The sequence below is a fragment of the Cajanus cajan genome, chromosome 7 (genome assembly GCF_000230855.2).
Source record: "Cajanus cajan strain Asha chromosome 7, NIPB_CcT2T_4, whole genome shotgun sequence".
NCBI classification, from domain to species: domain Eukaryota; kingdom Viridiplantae; phylum Streptophyta; class Magnoliopsida; order Fabales; family Fabaceae; genus Cajanus; species Cajanus cajan.
Window position 1 is genome coordinate 9,510,923 of NC_138523.1, and position 21,272 is coordinate 9,532,194.

Below are 21,272 nucleotides of genomic sequence, written 5' to 3' on the forward strand. Positions count from 1 at the left end.
CGCACAAAACCTATGGATTAGGGACCAATCCTATTATCTAACAATTACCCTACACCTAAGAGTGATGTTCTTACCCGCCTCCCTTTTACCTTGATTGACACTAACTTCAAGATTTTGATCTTTGAGTTCCTTTCCGACAGCCTCTGGTTCACCTCCCTCTTTAGATCTCAAAGTACGATTAGATTGCATATGAGGTAGACCATCACTACTAATGTATTTAAACAAAACCCTAACTTCCACCTACACACGTAGCCCATCAGTAAAAAAATCCAACTAATTAACCTCACATATTTGAATTTAAAATGATAATTATAGATATCATCTTATCAAATAACTCAGAATATTTTATTCCCCAATTAATTAATTAGTAAATCTTTTATTAGTCTATTTGAAAAAGTGAGATGCTACATAGATTTTTATCTATAAGGTTAGATAATCCAATAAAGAAATAAAAACAAATGAATTGAATAAATATATATATATATATATATATATAGGGAAATTAGGATGTAATTACCTAGAGAATCAAGTTGTCATTGACAAGTATACCAAAGATCAAGGGGGTGTAGTGAGATTTTTTAGCCTCTTTTCATGCTTTTGAATATGTATCTAGTAACTAGTTACTGTGGTTACTTATATTAAGTATATCTCACCCTTTTTCAAAAGGAGTTTGGTGATCATGTCGACCTCCAAAGTTGACCGAGGAATTTACTCCTTATTATAAACAAATACACTAAGAGAAAATAGAATTTGGAGAAAGTTACACTTACCCGCCAAGTGTACAACTTGACGTATAAATTGAGTAGCACAAACATTATTCAAGAATTGTTTATTATAAGAAGTTGAAACTAAAATTCATAATTATAACAATAGATATTTAATGCAAGAAGCAATAAACAAATATACTAAGCCAATTATATGGGTAATATAATAGACTATTATGATTAATAAATCTTGCAACTTAAATAAAGAACGCACAAATTACATTCAAAGGAAACCTAAATACACAAAATATAGATGTAATACAACAAATACGGTTGGTGTTAATCTTCAAGAAAAATTATAATTTTACTTTAGTAATGCACATTAACATTGTCTAATAAAAGATTACATTAAATGTGTTGTTTACCGCAATCTTTTATTATGCAACATCAAGGTGTATTACCTAAATAAAATCTCAATTATAATTTATGAACACCAACAACACATGTATCGTAACTAAAATTGACCGACATTATCTACTCTTCTTCTATTTCATGAATAACTTCCAACTCAAGATTTTGGCGTCTTGCTGGAACAAAGGAATTTGTTGCAGAAGAACCGGTGATGTTAAAAGGAGCAGGGGGTACAACTAACTTGTCATATTCATCTCCTATAAGCATCTGTACCACAGTTTTCATGGATGGACGATCCACGGGATTCCACTGAATGCACCAAAGTCCTACAATGGCCAGTTTCTTTGCAATTTTAACATCTCCCTCATCCTCAATACTAACTTGAACGTCTCTGCCTTCAAGCAAATTATGGATCCATTCAGGGTACAAAACTTGGAAGCTTTCATCTGTTGACTTATTGGCATTCTTTCTTCCTCCAACCATCTCCAACAACAACATTCCGAAGCTGTAAATGTCAGACTTGTAAGACACATTACCGAAGTTCCTTGAGAAAACTTCAGGAGCAATGTAGCCTAAGGTTCCCCTGGCTGCAGTCATAGACACCGTGCTTTGATTTTTGGGACACAACTTGGCGAGTCCAAAGTCTGTGATTTTTGGGACCAAGTTGTCGTCTAGTAAGACATTGTGAGGGTTGATGTCGAAGTGGAGTATTCTGTGATCACAACCAAGATGAAGATACTCAAGTCCCTTGGCAACACCAAGAGCAATTTGTTGCAACATGTCCCAACCGAGGAAAACATCCTTGTTGTCCGGTGGGGCTAAGAATTTCTCAAGAGAACCCTTTGGGAAGAAATCGTAGACAAGAGCACGGTGGAACCCATCCGCGCAGAATCCGAGCAAGCGAACAACATTAACGTGATGAATCTTTCCAATGGTTCCCACTTCGTTTATGAAGTCCTTCCCATCTCCCATTGTGTCATTCAATATCTTCACTGCAACCACAATTTCTCGGGAGAGCATGCCTTTGAACACTGCTCCATGAGCCCCTTCTCCTAAACTTTCACTAAACCCATTGGTGATTCTCTTAATGTCAGCGTAAGTGAATCTCGTGGGTTTCATTGCCCTGTAATCCTCCAAGAATTTCTCTATCCGAGCCTGGTCTTCTCCTTGCATCTTAAAGTGTCCGTACACGTGAAAGAGAGCCATTACCAGTAGCAGCAAAAGAATAAAACCAAATATTCCCCCTGTTAGAGAGAAATTATAAATTATAAGTAACCATATGCAGAGAAAGGGAAGAGATAGACAATAGGTCGCAAAAAGCATACCTGCAGCAATAGATATAATAGTTGATGTTGGAAGGGTGTTGGTTGGGCAAATGAAACATTCGGTTTCAGCTTTGGTACCATTCTTCCATTTACATTTCTGGCCTTGTGCTTCACAGTCACTGCAGTTGTGTTCGGATTTCGACCATTTCATTATAATTTTCCGGTGATCATTCCATGCCCAATACGAATAATACCATTCGACGGACAAAGCATCTGCCAACTTGGTGCATGACATCATTTCAGGATTAATCAAGGAATCGTACGATAGGCGCATGATGGGGCACGACATTGAATTAGAAATGAAGAAGGAAACATTATGAGGCATCTTCTGATCGGAAAATGATTCGAATTGGAATGGATGAATAGAGGAATTGCCGAGTTTTAAGAACACATTGGGAAGACAGTTTTGAGGGTCGTAGATATGGATTAGCTGTTTCTTGTAATCAATTCTTTTGACAAATAGTTTAGAAGGAACAGTAGGGAGCTGCAGCAGAGTCTCATGTTTGTCGTTACAAAACAGCTCGAACCCAGGGGGATAGCTGACGGTGTGACTCAAATTCTTATTTCTGATGTAAAATGGAAATTGAATGCGAACGCGTCCACACTTGTCCGTGCAATCATGCTTGCACATAACAGGAACAAACAACAGTGACAATAGAAGACAAATTTTCTGAAAATTTAACATAGCAAACTGTATCTTGCAAGCAGACTACAAATGCTTTGCAACTGCAGGTTTAAGGTATAGAGAGGCTAGGCTTCACTATTCAGAAAAAAGTTTTCATTGAAATATCCATTATAACACGGCATTATTGAGTCCAAAGTGAAGGTTTGACTGACCTTATGATTTGGCCGGATAATATTTTACATAAATAAACATTGAAAAAATATATATATTATGTGGTGTTGTTTCATACACGAACACGACATTCATTGACTTTGACTCATAAATTTAAAGTGGTCCAGCCTGAAGAATTATTTAGCTATAATTTCTTCCTTCACTGAGGCGAAGAAGAGAGTAAAGAATGTTTCTCATACCTTTCTTCTCCAGCTATGCGCAATCAACTACGGTTACTATTGTGGCCGTTATCATGTGTGCTCTATTCCAACAAACTTGCTCTGCTAAGGATCACACATCGTGTCCTCCTTCTTCATGCGGCAAAATCAGCAACATAAGTTATCCATTTCGATTGAAGGGCGGTCCTGGCGGTTGTGGGCTTCAAAGGTACGAATTAGATTGCGTGAACAACGTGACTATGGTGAGTCTGTTTGCAGGAGAATACCATGTGCTGGAGATCGATTACAGAAGATACGAGATTCGACTCATTGATGCAGGTGTTCTCGAGGATACTGCCTGCTCCTTTCCTCGCTATTTCTTAGACACAGGAAATTTTAGTTACTATCCTTCAACAGATGCGCTAACTCTTACTGATTGGGAGCTGCCTTATGATGGGTATCAAAACATAGGGTTGTTAAACTGTAGTAATCCAGTGACTAATGACCCACGTTATGTGCAAATGGACACGGATCCTTGTCATTCCGGAGCCGGTGGCCATATTTATGCCCTTCTGAATCATAATTACTCTGACCTTAGTCTGATGGACATGAAGGTTGGGTGTAGTCTTAAGGTTGCCACTTTTGCAAACTTGATCAAAAAGTGGAACGAAACCTATGTAGAATATGTGGATGATGACAGGAACGCTTCCTATGCTGATATCCGCAAGTGGCTGAAGGATGGCTTTTGGTTGACTTGGTTGAATCAAGATAATTGTAGGGAGCAATGCGACGGAAAGGATGTCCGATGCTATTTCAACCAAACCACACAACAAGTTCAATGTAATTCGGAACACTGCTATTTCGTTAATCACATATGTGATGGTGGGAATTCCTCTCTCTCTCTCTGCACTCTGCCTTTTTAATTAAATTCATTTTTCTTTTCAGACTTTTTATCAAATATTATATCTATTATTTCCTTATCAACTAAACAAATAAAACATTTTTAATTTTAAGTTTCAAATAGTTTAAAAATATTCTTTGTTTTCAAATATTTAGGATTAATTAAATTTATCTATATAAAAATACAACAATTTTAGTTACGGTTAAAACAAACTATGAAAATTAAGAATATATTTTTTCTTTTGATTTTTTTATATATTTTTTCCTCTCTATCTTTATTTTCCTTCCACCTAAATTACCACTTAAAAATACATAATTGTCAAATAATCTTATCACTTAAAAATATAGTCAAGAATTTGATCCTTGTATGTATATTTACGAGAATTGAAAATATTTATTAAAATAATCGATCAATTTTTAAATAAATCTTAGTATGCCGAAAGATTAACCATTAATTAGTCTCCAGTTATGGAATACCTTAATTAAAAAAATACTAAAAGTGGAGTGGACGTTCACTATTTCTCGTAATTACTCTATTGAACATTATTTATTAAGCATAAGATTTTTAGTGGGGTGTTCTTTTCAAAGGAAAATTATATAGTTATGTTGAAATCGTTAGAAGATTTTAAATTTCTATTATTATAATTTATACATAATTATATTTATATATATATATATATATATTTATTGTTCACAATTACAAAATAAATTGTAACGTGTTCTAATTAATCTAAACCTTTTAAAACCTGAGAATTACAATATTTTCTTTGTGGTGTTCTAGGAGATCTGCCACGGATGGGTAAATACATACGAAGTCTGATTCATGAAATTATAAGCAGTAAGCTCGTTTCTCATCTTTATTATTTCTCTACAGTTATATTTTCCCTTTAATATTGAATTTGGAGCCTCGAGTTAATTTTTATTTCTACTCTTGTACTGAATTAGGTAATACTAGTTAAATTGCAGATAAGTCTAGTATTAGTATTTTTCTAAAGATTACCAATACCTCAATGATTTGACACTTATCCACTATTGGGTACAACTTTATGGTCTTCAAATTATAACAAAACATTAATGAAAAAAATTGATAAATAATATACTAATTTTTTGAATAATGATTATCTAACGCAATTACTGATGTGTTGTTTATCATCATGTCTTTTGTCTTTTGCAGTTATTGTATCATGTCTTAACGACATTATCTCTGGTAATATATCTTATCTAATACCTCGTTATTAATTTAGTCATAATAATTTTAAGTTTATTTCATATTTTAAGCAAAATTGCTTATTAGATAAACGTTCTTTAATTATAACAATGCTTTTAACGAAATTTCTCACACAGGATTGTGGAGTAGAATAACATCTCACGCGATAGACGATGATATGTTTGTAACAATATATATAGGAAGAAATGTTCTACCAATATTCTTGTTAGTCAGATTTGTCTTTGGGGTTACACTTTTGCTTGGACTATTGATTTATAAGTGGCGACGAAGACATTTATCAATGTATGAAAGCATTGAAAGCTTTTTGCTTGACAATGATCTAAATCCCATAAGGTATGAATACAAAGAAATCAAGAAAATGACTGGAGGTTTCAAAGTTAAATTGGGTCAAGGAGGTTTTGGTTCTGTATATAAAGGAAAGCTTCGAAGTGGTCCAGATGTAGCAATAAAGATGCTGAGCAAATCCAAATCTGATGGACAAGATTTTATTAATGAGGTGGCTACCATCGGAAGAATACATCATGTGAATGTAGTACGACTTATTGGATATTGTTTTGAAGGAGAAAAGCGTGCTTTGGTTTATGAATACATGCCTAATGGATCATTAGATAAATACATTTTCTCTAAAGAAGGAAGTGTCCCTTTGAACTATGAGAAAACATATGAAATAGCTCTTGGAGTAGCTCATGGAATTGCATATTTGCATCAAGGTTGTGATGTGCAAATTCTACATTTTGATATCAAGCCTCATAATATTCTTCTAGATGAAAACTTTATTCCAAAAGTTTCAGATTTTGGACTTGCAAAGCTATATCCCGTAGATAATAGCATTGTCACTTTGACTGCTGCAAGGGGAACTTTGGGTTACATGGCTCCAGAGTTGTTCTACAAAAATGTTGGAGGTGTATCTTATAAGGCTGATGTATATAGCTTTGGCATGCTTTTGATGGAAATGACAAGTAGGAGAAAGAACTCAAGTCCTTGTGTAGAGTATTCCAGCCAACATTACTTTCCATTATGGATCTATGATCAATTTAAAGAAGAGAAAGATATTGACATGGAAGATGCATCTAAAGAGGATATGACTTTGACAAAAAGAATGTTTATAGTTGCACTTTGGTGCATTCAGTTAAAACCTGGGGATCGTCCTTCAATGAATAAAGTAGTAGAAATGCTTGAAGGGAAAATTGAAAATCTTGAAATGCCTCCAAGACCCTCTTTTTACCCATATGAAATGTCTGGACCTAATGTCATAACCAGTTTTGACCAAACAACGACATGGAGTGATTCCACTAGCTCGGATACCGATCTTGGTGAACCTATAAACAATGCTAGACATGCATAATCATCTATGCATCTTAATTAATATTTATGGTGACAAATAGTATATCCAAGTTAGACTCGAATGCAAACTTAATGGTGGCAGAACTTCTAGATTAGTACCAAATTATTTGAATAATGTATTAATACTTGATAGTGTTAAGAGTGTTTGAAATTATACTAGTTAAATTACATGGTATTTACTTAATGGTATTTTGTATGCAACTTTATCCTATGGAGAAGTGTATCTTGTGGTTTATGGTCATTGTCATTATCATTAATGATATTTTTTAACTTTATCCTATGGTGAAGAAATATGCCTTGTTGTGAATCATAATCATCATCATTATAATTATCATTACCATTAACATCATACTCATTAGGGATGATAATGAAGTAAGGTGAGTAGTAGCTTCTCGTCACTTGCCTAGTTTAGTGCGGGTATTTCATGAAATTTTTACATATCCGTGAATAGTTGAGAAAATGTAAAATTTTAAATAAAATGATAAGAAATAAAATAAAACTAAAATTAAATAATTTTAAAACATATATTTATATTAAAAACAATTTTATAACATATTTATACTAAGATAAATAATTATGAGACATTTAGTGTAAAAAAATTACATTAAACTACGTACTTTATATATAATTAAGGATATTTTTAATATTTTTAAATTGTGGGTATGGATACCTTACTATCTGTGTTTGCCTCATTATTAAGCGAGTACCCATTTAATTATCCATTTAAAATTGATATCCACGAGTATGAATTTTTTTTCCATTCGTAATCATCACCATCACCATCATATAATAGAAGAAGAAAAATTGTATGAGAAATGTTTTAACGTCCAAAAATTTTAGTCGAACAATTGAGTCGAACATCTTACATGTTTTAAAATACTAATTAGAAATATATTTTAATTTAAAACAATGACAAGTGTCAATTTTATAATGGTTAAGATGATAAATCGATCTCTTTGTTTCAGAGGATATAGCATTTCTCAAATTGTATAACTCCTGAGTGAGAGAAATAGTACACACGAGAATAATATAATATTAAGAATGAATAGATCATCATTGGTAAAATAAGTTTAGGTTAAATTGCATTTTTATTCCTTCTATTTTCATAAATGTGCAATTTTGATCTCTCTATTTTAAAATAGAGACATTTAATCCCCATAATTTTAAAAATACAAAATTTTGGCCCTCCTATCAAAATGAAATTTGTTAATGGTTAAGTTTTAAGATTGTACAAAGTCAAAAGAATTACTTCTACAAGGCTTGACATGGCGGGCAAGTTGTCTTGCCCTTGACCATGCCTGGGTGGTTCTAGCCTTTCATCTTTTCATGGTGTACATCCTAAGGTTTCTTATGCACAAATTGTATCTAATTCTTTTACTCCTCCTCTTGGTGTTTCCTTGCCCAAACCGGTTTGGAAAGGTGATACTCTAGCTGTTTCAAATCCCTAAAGATGCCTACCAAGCTGGCCTTGTTCATTGTAGGAATCATCTTCATGGAATGATGGAACAAGCTAGAAGAAGTGAATGAAGGTTCTTCTCCTTGCTTTCTCCAAAGTCTACACATCTTCCTTTGAGGTTCCAAGGGACGAATATGACTCCGAGAATGATGAAGGTGTTGGAATCTGCGGCTGGATTGTCTCCTTAGTGAAGGAAGAAGCTCCAAAGCACAAAGGAAGGATTATTTTGTGAATGTGCTTAAAGAAGGAAAATTTCCCTAAGTAAACCGTGACCTATTGAGAGAATTTTCTGAACTGAAAATCTTATTTCATCAAAAAGTGATTAGCTACAAAGAGATAGAGTATAAATAAGAGTTAGGAAACTTGTAAGGGAAGCTAGGTTAACTAGAGTTTAAAGTAGACCATGGTATGGTCACTTTAAACTCTAGCTGCCCAAATTTGAATTTGAAACTCAAATTTGGGTGCCTTGGCCGATCACACACAAGCCTCACACATTCACATGGATCTTATGTCCATTTGGAATGTGATTTAGGTTGCATTTTATTTGGAATATTTGAGGCATGTGGTCGACACCTAGGTGTGACCCTCCATACATGCTTCAAATTCAAATGAAATACAACCGTAATTGCATTCTGATGAGCATAAAGTATTTTCTACCCTAAATGGTCTTAAACTACATTACCTAAAATACAAGGTTAAAAATAAAATAAACCATAATTCCTAAAATAAAAAGACAAAGAAAATGAGACTCATATTGACTATATAAAGCCTATGGTCAAAAACGCCCAAAATACAAGGAAAAGTGAATACAAAGAAATAAACCTAATCTATGTACAATTTTTGCTAAGCCTCAAGATGTAGTGGCTTACAAGAAGAGTAGCTTGGGCCTAGAAAGCCCATTATCCTCCAAGCTAGCCAATCTCTCATGTATGCTCCTGGCCATAACTCTAATAATTGGGCCTTTGGCTCATGGTCTTCCATCAATTTTTGCTTGCCAAAGGCCAACAACCTTTCAAGACTAAAGAATTGCAGGTCAAGTTGTCTCAAATTTGAGACATGGTTGATTGCTAGAAACTCATCTCTCTTGGGAGAGGTTTTTTTTGAATTTGAATTCAAATTCCAAAAAGAATTGGATCTTCGAACAATTCTTGCTACCAGGTAATGGAATTTAGAACTCGATTTTCTTAAGCTTTCTTTATGGAAGCTTGATTTTATCCAAGATAGCACAAGAATACTCATGTTTAAGTTTGGCTTAGAATTCTTGATTTGCCTAAAGAATATTGGAGTCCTCAGATTATCTTTTTAATTAGCTCGAGTGTGGGGGTGCCTATTACATTAGATTAAGCTACCTTGATGCACACGTATAGACACTTTGCGCGAGTGCTAGTGGAAGTTAACCTTGAAGGTTGTCTTCTATAAAGACTGCTTGTAGAGAGGGAGGGTTTTGCCTTCTTTGTCTCTCTTGAATTTGAAAGGCTTCTAGATTTTTTGTTTTTCGTGTCATACAATTGGTTATCTTTCTAATCCGTGCAGAAAGTTTGATGAATTTGCTAGTAAGAATCTCAAGACTGGTTCAAGATTTGGTGTTAATTGAAGTCTTGAGGCTGTTGGTCTAAAATGTAATGTGGAGGTTACTTCTGGTGTTGTTATAGCCAATGGTAGTAATGAGCAGCATAATTATGGTGTTGTTACTCAACTAGCTTATGTTGAGGATGTCTCTAAATCTATTGTTGTTCAGGACATTTTTTCTGCTGTGAGGGAATCTACCAAAGGCTGCACTTGGAAAAATTTGAGGAATAAAGAAGATGAACTGATTTGCTTGACAAGGCCCATGAAGATATATCACCTAGTGTTATTTTCTAAATCTTGATGAGGACTTGAACCCAATTTGAAGATATCATGACAAGTTCAAGAAGAAGGATTGATGGGCTGGAGTTTAATTAGTTTTTGGGCTAAATAGTTATTTAAGTCCATTTTGTTAATTATTAATGTAATTTTTGTATTTCTTTATATTCAAATAATTCAGATGCCTTTTTATATTATTTAGGTCAATTTTTAATGCTTTTAGGCTTCCTATATCATAATGATAGTTAGTGAGATAGTAAGGAGTTAATTCTAGTGAAAATTAAGTGTTAGCGAAAATTTGTTTGTAAAAGGAGTCTTTATGAGAATTTATGTCTTGTTATCTAGCTAAGCTTATAATAGGAATCTTTTGTAAAGATTTTAGCAGAGAATGAATTATTCATATTGAATGAATTATTCATATTGGATACTTTTTCAATTGAGAAGATTTTCTCTCTCTAAATTCTTAGGAACTACTTTTGATTTTTATCCTTGAATTTCTTAATTCAAAGTGACGAATCTTTCTCAACTTATCAATCTTTAGGGATTGTGGTGTTGTTCTTTCATTTCTTACCTCAATCCATACTTTTTCTTTTTTAATTTCTTTATTTTCTTATAAATTGTTCAAAAAAATTCATGTTTTGGGATGTTGAAATATTGATCCTTTGGGGTTCATATCATGCTGCAATTACAACTGCTAATCAGAATCTTAATGGCTGGTGGCTAGTGCTTCAAATTTGGTGGAAATCCCTGTTATTGACCTGGTTGATGTAAATCCTGCTGCAGCGGTTATTGCTGCTGAGTGCTGACCAGGTTTTGGAACAAGGTGATGATGTAGTGGCCGACCAGGTTGCTGAATCTGGTGCAGCAAATTCAGTTGTATCAACCTTCTCAAAGCTATTTCATATAGTTTTGCAGTAAGACATTGAGACTGGACTTTGCTTGCTAATTCGGAGTTGGAATCTGATAAAGAATGTGATATGGAGCAGCCAAAGAAGGATTATGCCTCGGGTTTAGAAGGAATGCCTCCTCTTGAGGACATTTCAGAGCATGATGTGCAGCAGGACATGCCTCTTGATCAGAGATATGGGTACGATTCTGGTCAAGCTGATTCTGCAGGTACAACTGTTGTGGATCATGTAAATCAAATGGATTTGTCCGATTTTGCTCCGTCGGTTCAGTAGGATTTTGCTCTCCTTGCTTCTAGTGGTTTTGATTGGAGTGAGGAGGTATTATCTACTCAGCAAGCAGAGACTAAAGAAAAAGAAATCTGTGGCTGCGCTAAAGGCCGGAAAATCTAATAAGTCCTCCTAAGTTTCTAGTTTGGTTTTGCTGTACCTGGCTGCTGGTTGCCTGGTGAATTAGCTGATTAGGTGCAACTGGTTTGCTGCAAATTAGGAGTAGCTGGGTATTGTTGTTTTAGCTATTGCTATTATGGTCTGCTGTTCGGTCTGATTTGGTGCTGGTTATCTGTGATGTTCGGTTAGCAATATTGTGGCAGCAAAGTTGCAGCACTATACAGGTTTCTGTGGTGTTGTTTTTGTTTCTACTATTGGTTTGAAAGCTGCAGCTATTGTTGCTATTTTGGTGGTTGCAATTGGTTTGAAAGTTGCATTCGTCGGTTGGTTTTGGTTGCTGCATGACTTTGTTCTTGCTGATTCGTGATGATACAATTTCACATATGCATATTTGGCAACTGTTATTTGTGTTGTTCGGGGGCTGGAATGTTGCAGCAATATTTGCTCAGGCATGTGCTTTGCTGGTTTGGTGTTGGTGCTGCAAGTTGGTGATACCTTTTGGTGTTGCTTCAGATTTTAGTTGGCTGGTTGTATTTCTTCTTGTGTTGGTGCTGGTGCTGAACCATTTTGCTGGTTTGGTTTTGGTGAGGTGCTATGGTTCCGTTTTTTAGTGCAGATCTTGAAATTGATTTTGCTGAATCAGTGGGATTATTTTGGTGCCTGGATTCCTTGGCTGCTAGATGGAGTCTAGTTATTATATTTTTTTTGTCTAACTTGGGTTTTTCCGGTTGTGCTAGGCATGGTGCTGCACTAGAGCATGGCTTGTGTTATTTAGCATTGTATATAGGTTGAATTTTGTTATTGTTTTTTCTTTACTTTACTTTTTCTTTGTAAGTTTTTTTTTTTTTTTATGGGTGATCCCTCCACCTTTTAATAAATAATATCACTTTCGTGTTATTTAAAAAAATTTAATATTTATTTATAATTAAATAATGCGACAATTAGTGACATGACATTTAGAGATTAAAAAAATTAAAAAATAATAATCATGTTAATAATATTTATTAATAAAATAAATATCAATCACTCTATTAAAATATATGCAAATAAATATCAAATTGATGTGAAACTAAATTTTTATATTTTTTTTAAAATAAGAATTAAATGTTTCTTTTTAAAATAGAAGGATCAAAATTTTAAATTGACAAAAATAGAATAAAAATATAATTTAACATAAATTTACTCATCCACAAAGAATTTTCAATAATTATATTTTTTTTTCATAAAGTACTTTTTGAAAGTTTTTTTTTTGTTTTCAAAATGTTGTTTCCAAGACTATGTTTTAACATCCCTAAACTCAAAGAGTAAAAATATACTTATGCATAATACTTATCAGAAGAGAAATATTTTTACTTTTTTAAGAAATATTTGAAAATATATATTATGTTTCTGAAACTTTTCCAAAGTATGTTTTAGTACAACAAACTTGAAGAATGAAAATATATTTTCTAAATACACTCTTCTAGAGAGAATACATGATTCTTGAAAGTACTTTTTGGTAGAGTCATCAAAATTCTTGAACCAACCTAGTCCAACAAAAGTTTGAGCTAAGTTGGGTCACAAAAATTTGACTAATTTCAATTTAAAGAAAATTTTGGCTTGACTCACCATGGGCTAATCTGTGGTGAGCCAAGTCACTCATGAATTTGCCCACCAAGTTTACTTTTAGTTTTTGGCTCTTAAATGTTAAATTGATATTAGGCTAAACTGGACTTTTGGTCTCCTTATAATGTCAAATATGTAGTTTTGGTTTCTTTATTTTTAATTTCACAATTTTTGTCCACCAATTTTATAAAATCAACAATTTTGATCTCCTCGTTGAATGCTCATTTGTTTATCATTAAAATTGTTATATTATCATAACATTAAATACATTATGTGACAATTAATATTTAATAATATTAGGCTAAAATTTATTAATAGTTCTCATTTTTGTCTCATAAAATTTGTTAAATGAGATGAAAATATGATATAAATGAGAACTAAAAGTACAAATTGACATATATATTATTAATCATTAATTAACGTCAATGATATGTTACGACTAATATTACAACTTTAAAAATCAATGAATGAACATTCAATAGAAAGATCAAAATTGTGAATTTTATAAAATTGAGGGACTAAAATTACATAATTAAGTCTTAATATTACAAGTTTATTAGGTTGGTTGTGATTAATGCCTGATTTTTTTGACAATTTTTTTGTTATATTATTAACATATAATTATAACATATAAAACTATAAAACATTTGTTTTACTAAATTTAATAAGTTTTATTTTATTTTTTTTCTTGATTTAAGTAAGTCAATCCGCTTAATCCATTAACCCGTAATAAGCTGAGTCAGATTTTTTTTTTTAAATCAATTAAAAGTGAGTCATGTTAGGTTGATCTATCTATTGTCCAACTCATGGTGGGCTAAGCCAAGCAACCCACTTTGTAAACTCTATTATTGGGTAGAGAAAAAAAATGTACTTCCTTTTCAGAAGATAAATATACTTATGAAACTAGAAGAGAAATATTTTTAATCTTTTAGAAAGTATTTTCCAGAAATATATTTAAAGAACTAGAATACAATTTTATAATGATGATGACAAAAATATATTATTTTTAATCTATAATTCATCGTAAAATTAACAAGGTCATACATTTGAAAACCATTTTATAAAATTCATAACCTTATAACTAATGTATGAATATTAAAGATAGAATGAAAAATTAGGATTAAAATATTTTAAAATGAAAAGTGTCAAAAGGGAAGGTTTAAAAATAATAAAAATCAATTGGATGTTTTTGTTTGTTAGGAAAAAAAAAGTTCAAGAAAAAATAGTAAAAACATAAAGGGTATGTATGACAAGTGGTTAGAGAGAAATAGAGTACCTGAAGAAACGTGAAGGAAAAAGATAGAGGAGGTGAATGGAGAAGATAATTTTTTTTAAATAAAATTTAATTTTAAAAGGAAATACATTAAAAAACATATTTCAGGAAAAAATTTAAAAAAATTAAGTAAATGACGTATCTCTCAAAATGGAGAGTTGTACACAACGATTGTCGTGTTGTATCGCTTTCTTTGAGCCTCAGTTCTGATTTGGATGCAACTGCCATGGGACGACTTTGGATTTTTAATGCAAGATTAGATTATTTTCATGCTTACAAATGATATTTAGAAACGGCAGACATCAATACTAAAATTTAAGAATTCATAGTAAAGTAATTCTTATCCGCTTCTTAAGTTTAAGAATTCATTACTTATAAGAAACTTGTATTAGAGCATGTTGACATAACAGGTCAAGTTACTAAAATTTAAGTATCATTACTTATATAAAAAACGGTTACTTAAGAATAAAAAAATAATTTAATATTTCCTTCCTTTACTGATACCAACAACTATAATAATTAAATTTTTTAAAATTTATTAAAAATGAAACATGAGTGATTAAAAAGTGGAAGTACTTATAAACTATTTTTATTAGAGTAAAAATTATAAAATGTAATATAAATTGCTTATGAGTGACATGACAGTATAGAATCCATTAAACAACTTTTATTAAAGCAAAAATTATAAAAATGTAATATAAATTATTTATGAGTGACATGATAGTATAAGATCTATTTAAAGTGAATGAAAGTTACTTATAAACAAGCCTTCTTAAAGATGCTATAAAAGCCAGCTTATATCACACTTTCAATACAGTGACGGAAACCCAGCACTTTATGAGCCTTAAATGATAACTTGATATTGAGGGGAACATGGGCCCCCATATTGCTCAGTGTAGGTCTGTCATTGCTTCCAATTATAGCAATTATATTTGACCAGAACTAAAATCCATCCATTTTCATTCTAATTTCACAATGAGAAATTAGATATTTCTACAATTAAGACCACTTCAAGCTCGTGTCCAACCAAAGGTTAGCCAACAAAAATGTAAGTACCACTATTGGTTGAATTAAGATTGCAAATTACTGCCAAATTTGCAAATTCTGCAGGACTAGCGTTGTCCTAAGGTGATAATGTGTCAATTCAGTCAGTGTGTTTTAAAGCATGAAAGAAGAATCTTCTAGAGAAATACTGGAAAAGTTAGAGTAATCAAATCAACTAATGCTAAAAGGCCATCTGGGATGTAGAAAGAAAATTTAAAAAAAATGAAAAATCTTCAAATTCAAATTTACACTTTGGTGCTACAAGATGAGTGGCACATACGAATGTACAGAGTTTAATTTTTATATGCTATGGGTGTAATTTTTTGTATAATATTAACCACTAAAAGTCAACTTAAATATAAGTTTTGAAGAAATTATCACAAAAACCAACAATTTTTAATCCCATGCTAAACCATGATTCAATGACAATGTTTACATTCAATGTAATTCCAATTAAATTCGGTTGCTATATTCATCCATGCCATTTCTTGCAAAAGATATGAAATTCCTTCAACTTAAAATTCATTCAATAATCAATATCAACATACCTATGCTCTAGAACTCCCACCATGATCCCTCTCAACATGCTCCACAAGCGACACAGGATCTCGAAATCCTCTACTACACTTTGGACAAACATCAATTGTAACCTTTGCTCCAGATCGGTTGCCACTCCTTTCATGAAAATTTTGCACATGGTCCACCAATGTAGTAACCGAGGAAAACATGGCACCACACTGAGGACATTGCTCCACTTGACCACCATTATGGCTCTGTCCAACCGCTCCTCTTGCTGTCTGCCAGGCTTGGTTAATTTCACCACTCAACTTTGATACGCCAGCCTCAGCTGAAGCTCGAATGTTAGATGCCGTATTAAGAAAGCTTGTAGTCCATTTAGATGATGCACTTGAACTTGACTTGGGTTTGGACCCCTCCTTCTTACTCCCATTCAAAATATTCATAAATGAAAAACTAGTTTGCAAATTTTTGGGACCAGGACATTTATGATCGGGTCCATACCGATGCTTTAAACAATGGTCTACTGTGCAGTCCCTGCACTTAATTGTGTTTGAGAATACTAATATCTCTCTGCATCCAGGGACAGGGCATTTCTTCTTCTTCGTGACTTTCTCATAGTTTGATGGGTCGCACTCAGTGTTGACATGATTCTCCCAAGTTATGTTTGGATCTTGATCAGGAACTAGGCGAACTCCTTTGGCGCAAAGTGGACATATAACTACAGTGACATCTCGCTTGTCAGCTTTTGAACACTGATGTTCAATGTAGCTTCTGTGCTCCAAACAATACACCTGCAATAGATTTGGTTGATATAGTTAGATCAAAGAAAAGAGTCCTAAATTGAACACAAGTAGAATACTTATCCATAATTCAATACCTAGATAAGTTCACAGAATGTCATCAGGAAAAATCACTAACCAGAAAATATTGTTTCTTGCATGAACCCAAGAAATTAAGCGCTTCTCAGAACAAAAGAAAAACGATTAACACCTAACCACAGCTGAAATTTTGACTTTTGACTTTTGACTTTTGACGGGTGCAAAAGTCTTGAGTCAATTTCCAATCTTTAGAAGTTTAAAACTTTACAACATCCCTTCACGGTTTAAGCATATATTCTTTGATGATATTTTTATTTAGTGGACTGAGGCTCATGGAAATAAAAATAAGAACAATACTCAGATGCAATTCCTACTGATAAAAAAAATGATGGAATTTCTTAAGTGTTATTTTGTGTTATTCTCCGATTAAAATTGAAGTTTAACTTTAGTAACCCCACACAATAAAGGTCAACATTTATAAAAGGTAACTCCAATTTTAATTATGGAACTATAAAATAAGAGCAATATTGATGGAGGCCCATGGGCCAAAGGCCCAACTACTAAGGTTATGACTAAGAGGATACATGAAGAATGGGCCAGTGCTAAAGAAAAGCCCATAGTTCTTTTTAGTTGAGCTTATAACCTAAAGCCCATGTAGAATAGGTTTGGGCCCAATGGACTTGTATTTTTGGGCCTTGTATTTTGGCCAAAAAGTGTAGGAATTTCATTTCATTGTAATTTAGGTTAAATAAGAGTTTCATGTGCATCTCAATTTAAATGTCATTAGCATCACATTTAGAGAGCATTTCGGCCATGTGCACACATGCACATGGAGTGACCGAAATTCACTCTCAAATGCATGTTAAATCACATTCAAATTGAGTAGCACATGGGGGGTGATCGGTTTGGCACCAAAATTTGAATTTAAACATTCAAATTTTGGCGCCTAAGGTTTAGTTAACCATACCATGATTTAACTAAACCTTAGGTTAACCAAACTTCCCTAGCACACTCCATTAGCCTATATATTTCCTTTTGGACGTGTAATCTCACACTTTGGATATTGAATGAGAATTACTTCTATTAGAAGCTCTTTTCTCTCCATCGAAGTCACCTTAGGAAGAAACCTTTCTTCTAGTCACCTTGAGCCTTTCTCTTTGTAGATTTAGGAACTCCTAATTCTATTCGAGACTCTTGGCTCATCCTTGGTTAACATTGCTTCTCTTGTTTGCTATTCTTCCTTGGATAATCTTCAAGGATCCGCGGAGAAGTTGAAATCAAGATCATGGAGATTCAACTCATGAAGACTCCATCAAATATACATAGATCATAGTAGTTAATAGCACTACAGTGAGATAGCAGAGCGGCTTTCAATAGCAGCCACACACAATAGTGGCACGAGCATGATACAGGCTTCAAAACCCCATTTTTACTCCTCAAACATTATTGATTGCGGGGCTGGATAAAATATTCCACAAAAGTTTAATTCTCTTTTGACCTTTAGTCCTTCATACATTATAGAACTATTTTTTTTAACGTGTTCCGTTCTTCCTTCTTCCTTTATTCCCACCCAGTTCACATTCTGCTAATATTTTATCAAACTAGTTATCTTCTTTTTCTATTAATTTCACCCGTTCTTTCAGTTTTTGACTTCATAACTATGCTCTTATTGCTTCTAGATTGCTGATGGTTGTGTGAGTTAACTGTTACTTATTATTCATCACGAATTTCTTTAGTTTAATTTTGTTTTGTTGAGTATTCATGTGTAGTATAAATCATTTAGTTCATAAAATAATATTTAAAACATTGGGCTTCCTGCTATTGTGCTACAGGTTTTTCACTTTCAAAGTTAGCTGTTACTCTCCAAGATTGATAACTACGACTTAGATAGAATTCCTTAAGTGCTTTAGGTGTTACTCTCTTATTAAAATTGGAGTTTCACTTTAGTAACCTGTAAAATAACGGCTGGCATTGATTACAGAAGCAAAAGTTCAGTTTTAATTAGAAAACAACCCTACAAGTACCTCAAAAATGCACCTTAATTTTATCCTAAAGATGACCATAAGCCTCAAACTCAACCATAAGGATCCAATTGCTCCTATCATCACTTTGGTCTCCCACTCAACCATCACTCTCCTTATCTCTTAGTTTATAACTATTTCCACTGGCGTTCCTAATTAATGAAGCCACCTTCTCCGCACTTTTCTTCTATTGTTTTATGCTGCAGACTTATACAACTAACAACTTTTCCATCCCTACTTCAAAATAAATAAACCCTCCTTCCATAGCTTACCATCTCAAAAGCAACTCTTCTTCGTCATTATAATTCCTATAAATTTGTCACTATGGAAAAATAGATTTTCACCCCAATAACTACTAGCAAAGCAACAAAAGTCATCAATATCTGAAGAAAAATTATATGACGACGCAGATCAAGGGCACAAGAGAACTGAGAGCATAATACTACTAAAAAAAAATTACAAATTAGACAATTTTATTCACATAACATGGATAATTTTCATATATATTTTTAAGATAATTATATTATTGATTCAAAATATTCATCTTTCAGTCACTAATTTCTATCCAAAAATCTAGCTGACCACCTTCAGAAGGTCAACCTTCAAAATTCGAATTCAGAGAGTCCAGTTTCATTTGGAAAATTATTATGATGATGATACAAGTATTATAGCAAATTACATAAATATTAGAGTATAGGAATAGGAGTATTTTAAGAAATTGAGTTGTTTGGGTATGAGGAAGAATAAGAGAGGGAAAAAAGGAGGAACCTGGTCGCAGCGATCGCAGGTAAAAGGCAAGAAATCGATGAGCTTGCAATCGGAGACAGCACAGTGCTTACCCAGATCTGGGAATTCGGGAGTTCCCATTGAGCACTTTGGAACGCAGCAATTAAACAAATGAAATTGAAATTGAAATGAAATTGGCGAATCCGGAGAGAAGGAAGTTAGGAGGGAGGGAAGGGAAGTGAAAGAGAGTCGTCGCCTAGTCGGAACGGCGAGGGAGTCATCCTATGCTGACCTTGACCCCTTTCCCTTGCACCGCCTGCCATCCAATCCCAATATAAATAAATCGTTAAATTATATTCTTTTTATTCATTTGCATTTTTTATATATATATTTGGACCCAAACATCTTATTGAAATACTGATAATTTTTAATTTTACGATACAAAGTATATTAAATTTATTTATATAAAAATTATGAAATTTAATAATTTTTAAAAAAATTATAAAATATAATGCTTATATTGAAAATAGTGTGAAAATATATTTAATGTGTAATTAAGAAAATAATAAAATTAATTCTTTTTTGAAAATTTTTTTTTCACTTTCTATGCATTTTTATGTAACTTTTTTTTTTTATCATTTTTGTAATAAATTCTTGTTTGAATTTAAGTTGTGTTCAATAATTTTTAAACAAATGAATCAAATGAAAGAAGTTTTTTAAAAAAATTCAAAATCATCTCTTAAAATTAAAGACAATCATTATTTTAAAAGAATAAAAAATTAACTCAAAGTTAAGAGATAAAAGGATAAAATAAAATTAAAAAACAATAAAAGATCAAAATAAATTTAATAAATAATATGAACGAACAAAGGCATAAATAAATTTATACTATGAAGTTGTTTTAAGTTGTTGTAATTAGCTTATCTGTTTTCCATTATATGTTGTTTTATCTTTCATAAGCTTGCCTTTGTTTTTCTTGCATTGGATTGGGATGATCATGCTTGATAGGAGAGCATGTAAGATTAGAAGGAGGTTAAGCGTGAAAGCTTTTGGGATAACCATGTTGGAAATGGCTTTTTAGTTGAGGTTGTCTTTATATAGCTTTGTATATAGAGTTGCTAGATCGACATTCAAAATTTACGTTTCCCTCAATTCCTTGTAGTTTTAGATATTTGTAAATATTAGTATATGCATAAGGATTACTATAACCCCATAAAAGACTTTATACTTTAAGTAGTGATAGGTAGGAACTGTTTTTTTTTTTTGGCACCATATACATGTATCAACATGAATGTCTATAGTTCTTTTACATGAGACTCTTAGGTTAGTTGGCTTTTATGTTTTTCACTACATTGTACGTTATGTGTTGTACTGAGTGTAGTAACCTGGTGGGTTATTACAAGCTCATAACAGTTAAGGAATCTACAACCACACACCAAACTACAAGAACTTGTAAAAAACCAAAGAACAAGATTTGTAACCTTTAAAAACCTAAGGAACCACTTTAGTGCCAAAGAACAATGTTGTCATCCTCCAAACCATTATGAAATTCAAAATTTTTTGTAAGCTCGAATCCATAGCCTATGTGAAGTTGAAGGAGGTTCATCAACTCTAGTTGCTTCTAGAAGATTTGGGTCAATAGATTAATCAATTAAATTAATGAATAAACGAGTCTATAGTGCTTCGCAAGGAAATTGAACACTAAGAGGAGGATATTCCTATACTTTTGGTGCTTCACATTTTTGTTGGAGCTCTAAGACGGCTT

At 32.8% G+C, this 21,272-nt stretch overlaps 3 protein-coding genes and 1 long non-coding RNA gene across 4 annotated transcripts; 2 read left to right on the forward strand and 2 right to left on the reverse strand.

Annotated features, from left to right (window-relative positions):
* Positions 1-905: 905 nt before the first annotated feature.
* Positions 906-3,125, reverse strand: LOC109802299 (rust resistance kinase Lr10). The gene is made up of 2 exons (XM_020363609.3): positions 2,441-3,125; positions 906-2,359 (listed from the first exon to the last, which is right to left on the reverse strand). Exons 1-2 carry the CDS (start codon positions 3,123-3,125, stop codon positions 1,239-1,241), a joined length of 1,806 nt encoding a protein of 601 aa, XP_020219198.2. The 3' UTR covers positions 906-1,238.
* Positions 3,126-3,462: 337 nt separating this feature from the next.
* Positions 3,463-7,140, forward strand: LOC109792862 (rust resistance kinase Lr10). Its single transcript, XM_020352311.3, has 4 exons — positions 3,463-4,315; positions 5,115-5,171; positions 5,508-5,540; positions 5,678-7,140. Exons 1-4 carry the CDS (start codon positions 3,463-3,465, stop codon positions 6,904-6,906), a joined length of 2,172 nt encoding a protein of 723 aa, XP_020207900.2. The 3' UTR covers positions 6,907-7,140.
* A 105-nt stretch (positions 7,141-7,245) lies between these two features.
* LOC145949739 (uncharacterized) lies at positions 7,246-10,400 on the forward strand. Its single transcript, XR_014428166.1, has 2 exons — positions 7,246-9,519; positions 10,100-10,400. It is a non-coding gene; the product is annotated as an uncharacterized LOC145949739 (long non-coding RNA).
* Positions 10,401-15,797: 5,397 nt separating this feature from the next.
* LOC109802264 (zinc finger AN1 and C2H2 domain-containing stress-associated protein 13) lies at positions 15,798-19,838 on the reverse strand. The gene is made up of 2 exons (XM_020363557.2): positions 19,550-19,838; positions 15,798-16,733 (listed from the first exon to the last, which is right to left on the reverse strand). The coding sequence occupies exons 1-2, from the start codon at positions 19,646-19,648 to the stop codon at positions 15,972-15,974; spliced, it is 861 nt and encodes a 286-aa protein (XP_020219146.2). The 5' UTR covers positions 19,649-19,838; the 3' UTR covers positions 15,798-15,971.
* Positions 19,839-21,272: the final 1,434 nt, after the last annotated feature.

Bases quoted from the DNA above. Each gene is read 5' to 3' on its own strand.
- LOC109802299 (XM_020363609.3), bottom strand. From the start codon at position 3,125: ATGTTAAATTTTCAGAAAATTTGTCTTCTATTGTCACTGTTGTTTGTT. The intron at 2,360-2,440 runs GTATGCTTTTTG...TCTCTCTAACAG, and splicing joins TATTATATCTATTGCTGCAG to GGGGAATATTTGGTTTTATT.
- LOC109792862 (XM_020352311.3), top strand. From the start codon at position 3,463: ATGTTTCTCATACCTTTCTTCTCCAGCTATGCGCAATCAACTACGGTT. The intron at 4,316-5,114 runs GTGGGAATTCCT...GTGGTGTTCTAG, and splicing joins CGTTAATCACATATGTGATG to GAGATCTGCCACGGATGGGT. The intron at 5,172-5,507 runs GTAAGCTCGTTT...TGTCTTTTGCAG, and splicing joins GATTCATGAAATTATAAGCA to TTATTGTATCATGTCTTAAC.
- LOC109802264 (XM_020363557.2), bottom strand. From the start codon at position 19,648: ATGGGAACTCCCGAATTCCCAGATCTGGGTAAGCACTGTGCTGTCTCC. The intron at 16,734-19,549 runs GTTCCTCCTTTT...AATCTATTGCAG, and splicing joins CCTGCGATCGCTGCGACCAG to GTGTATTGTTTGGAGCACAG.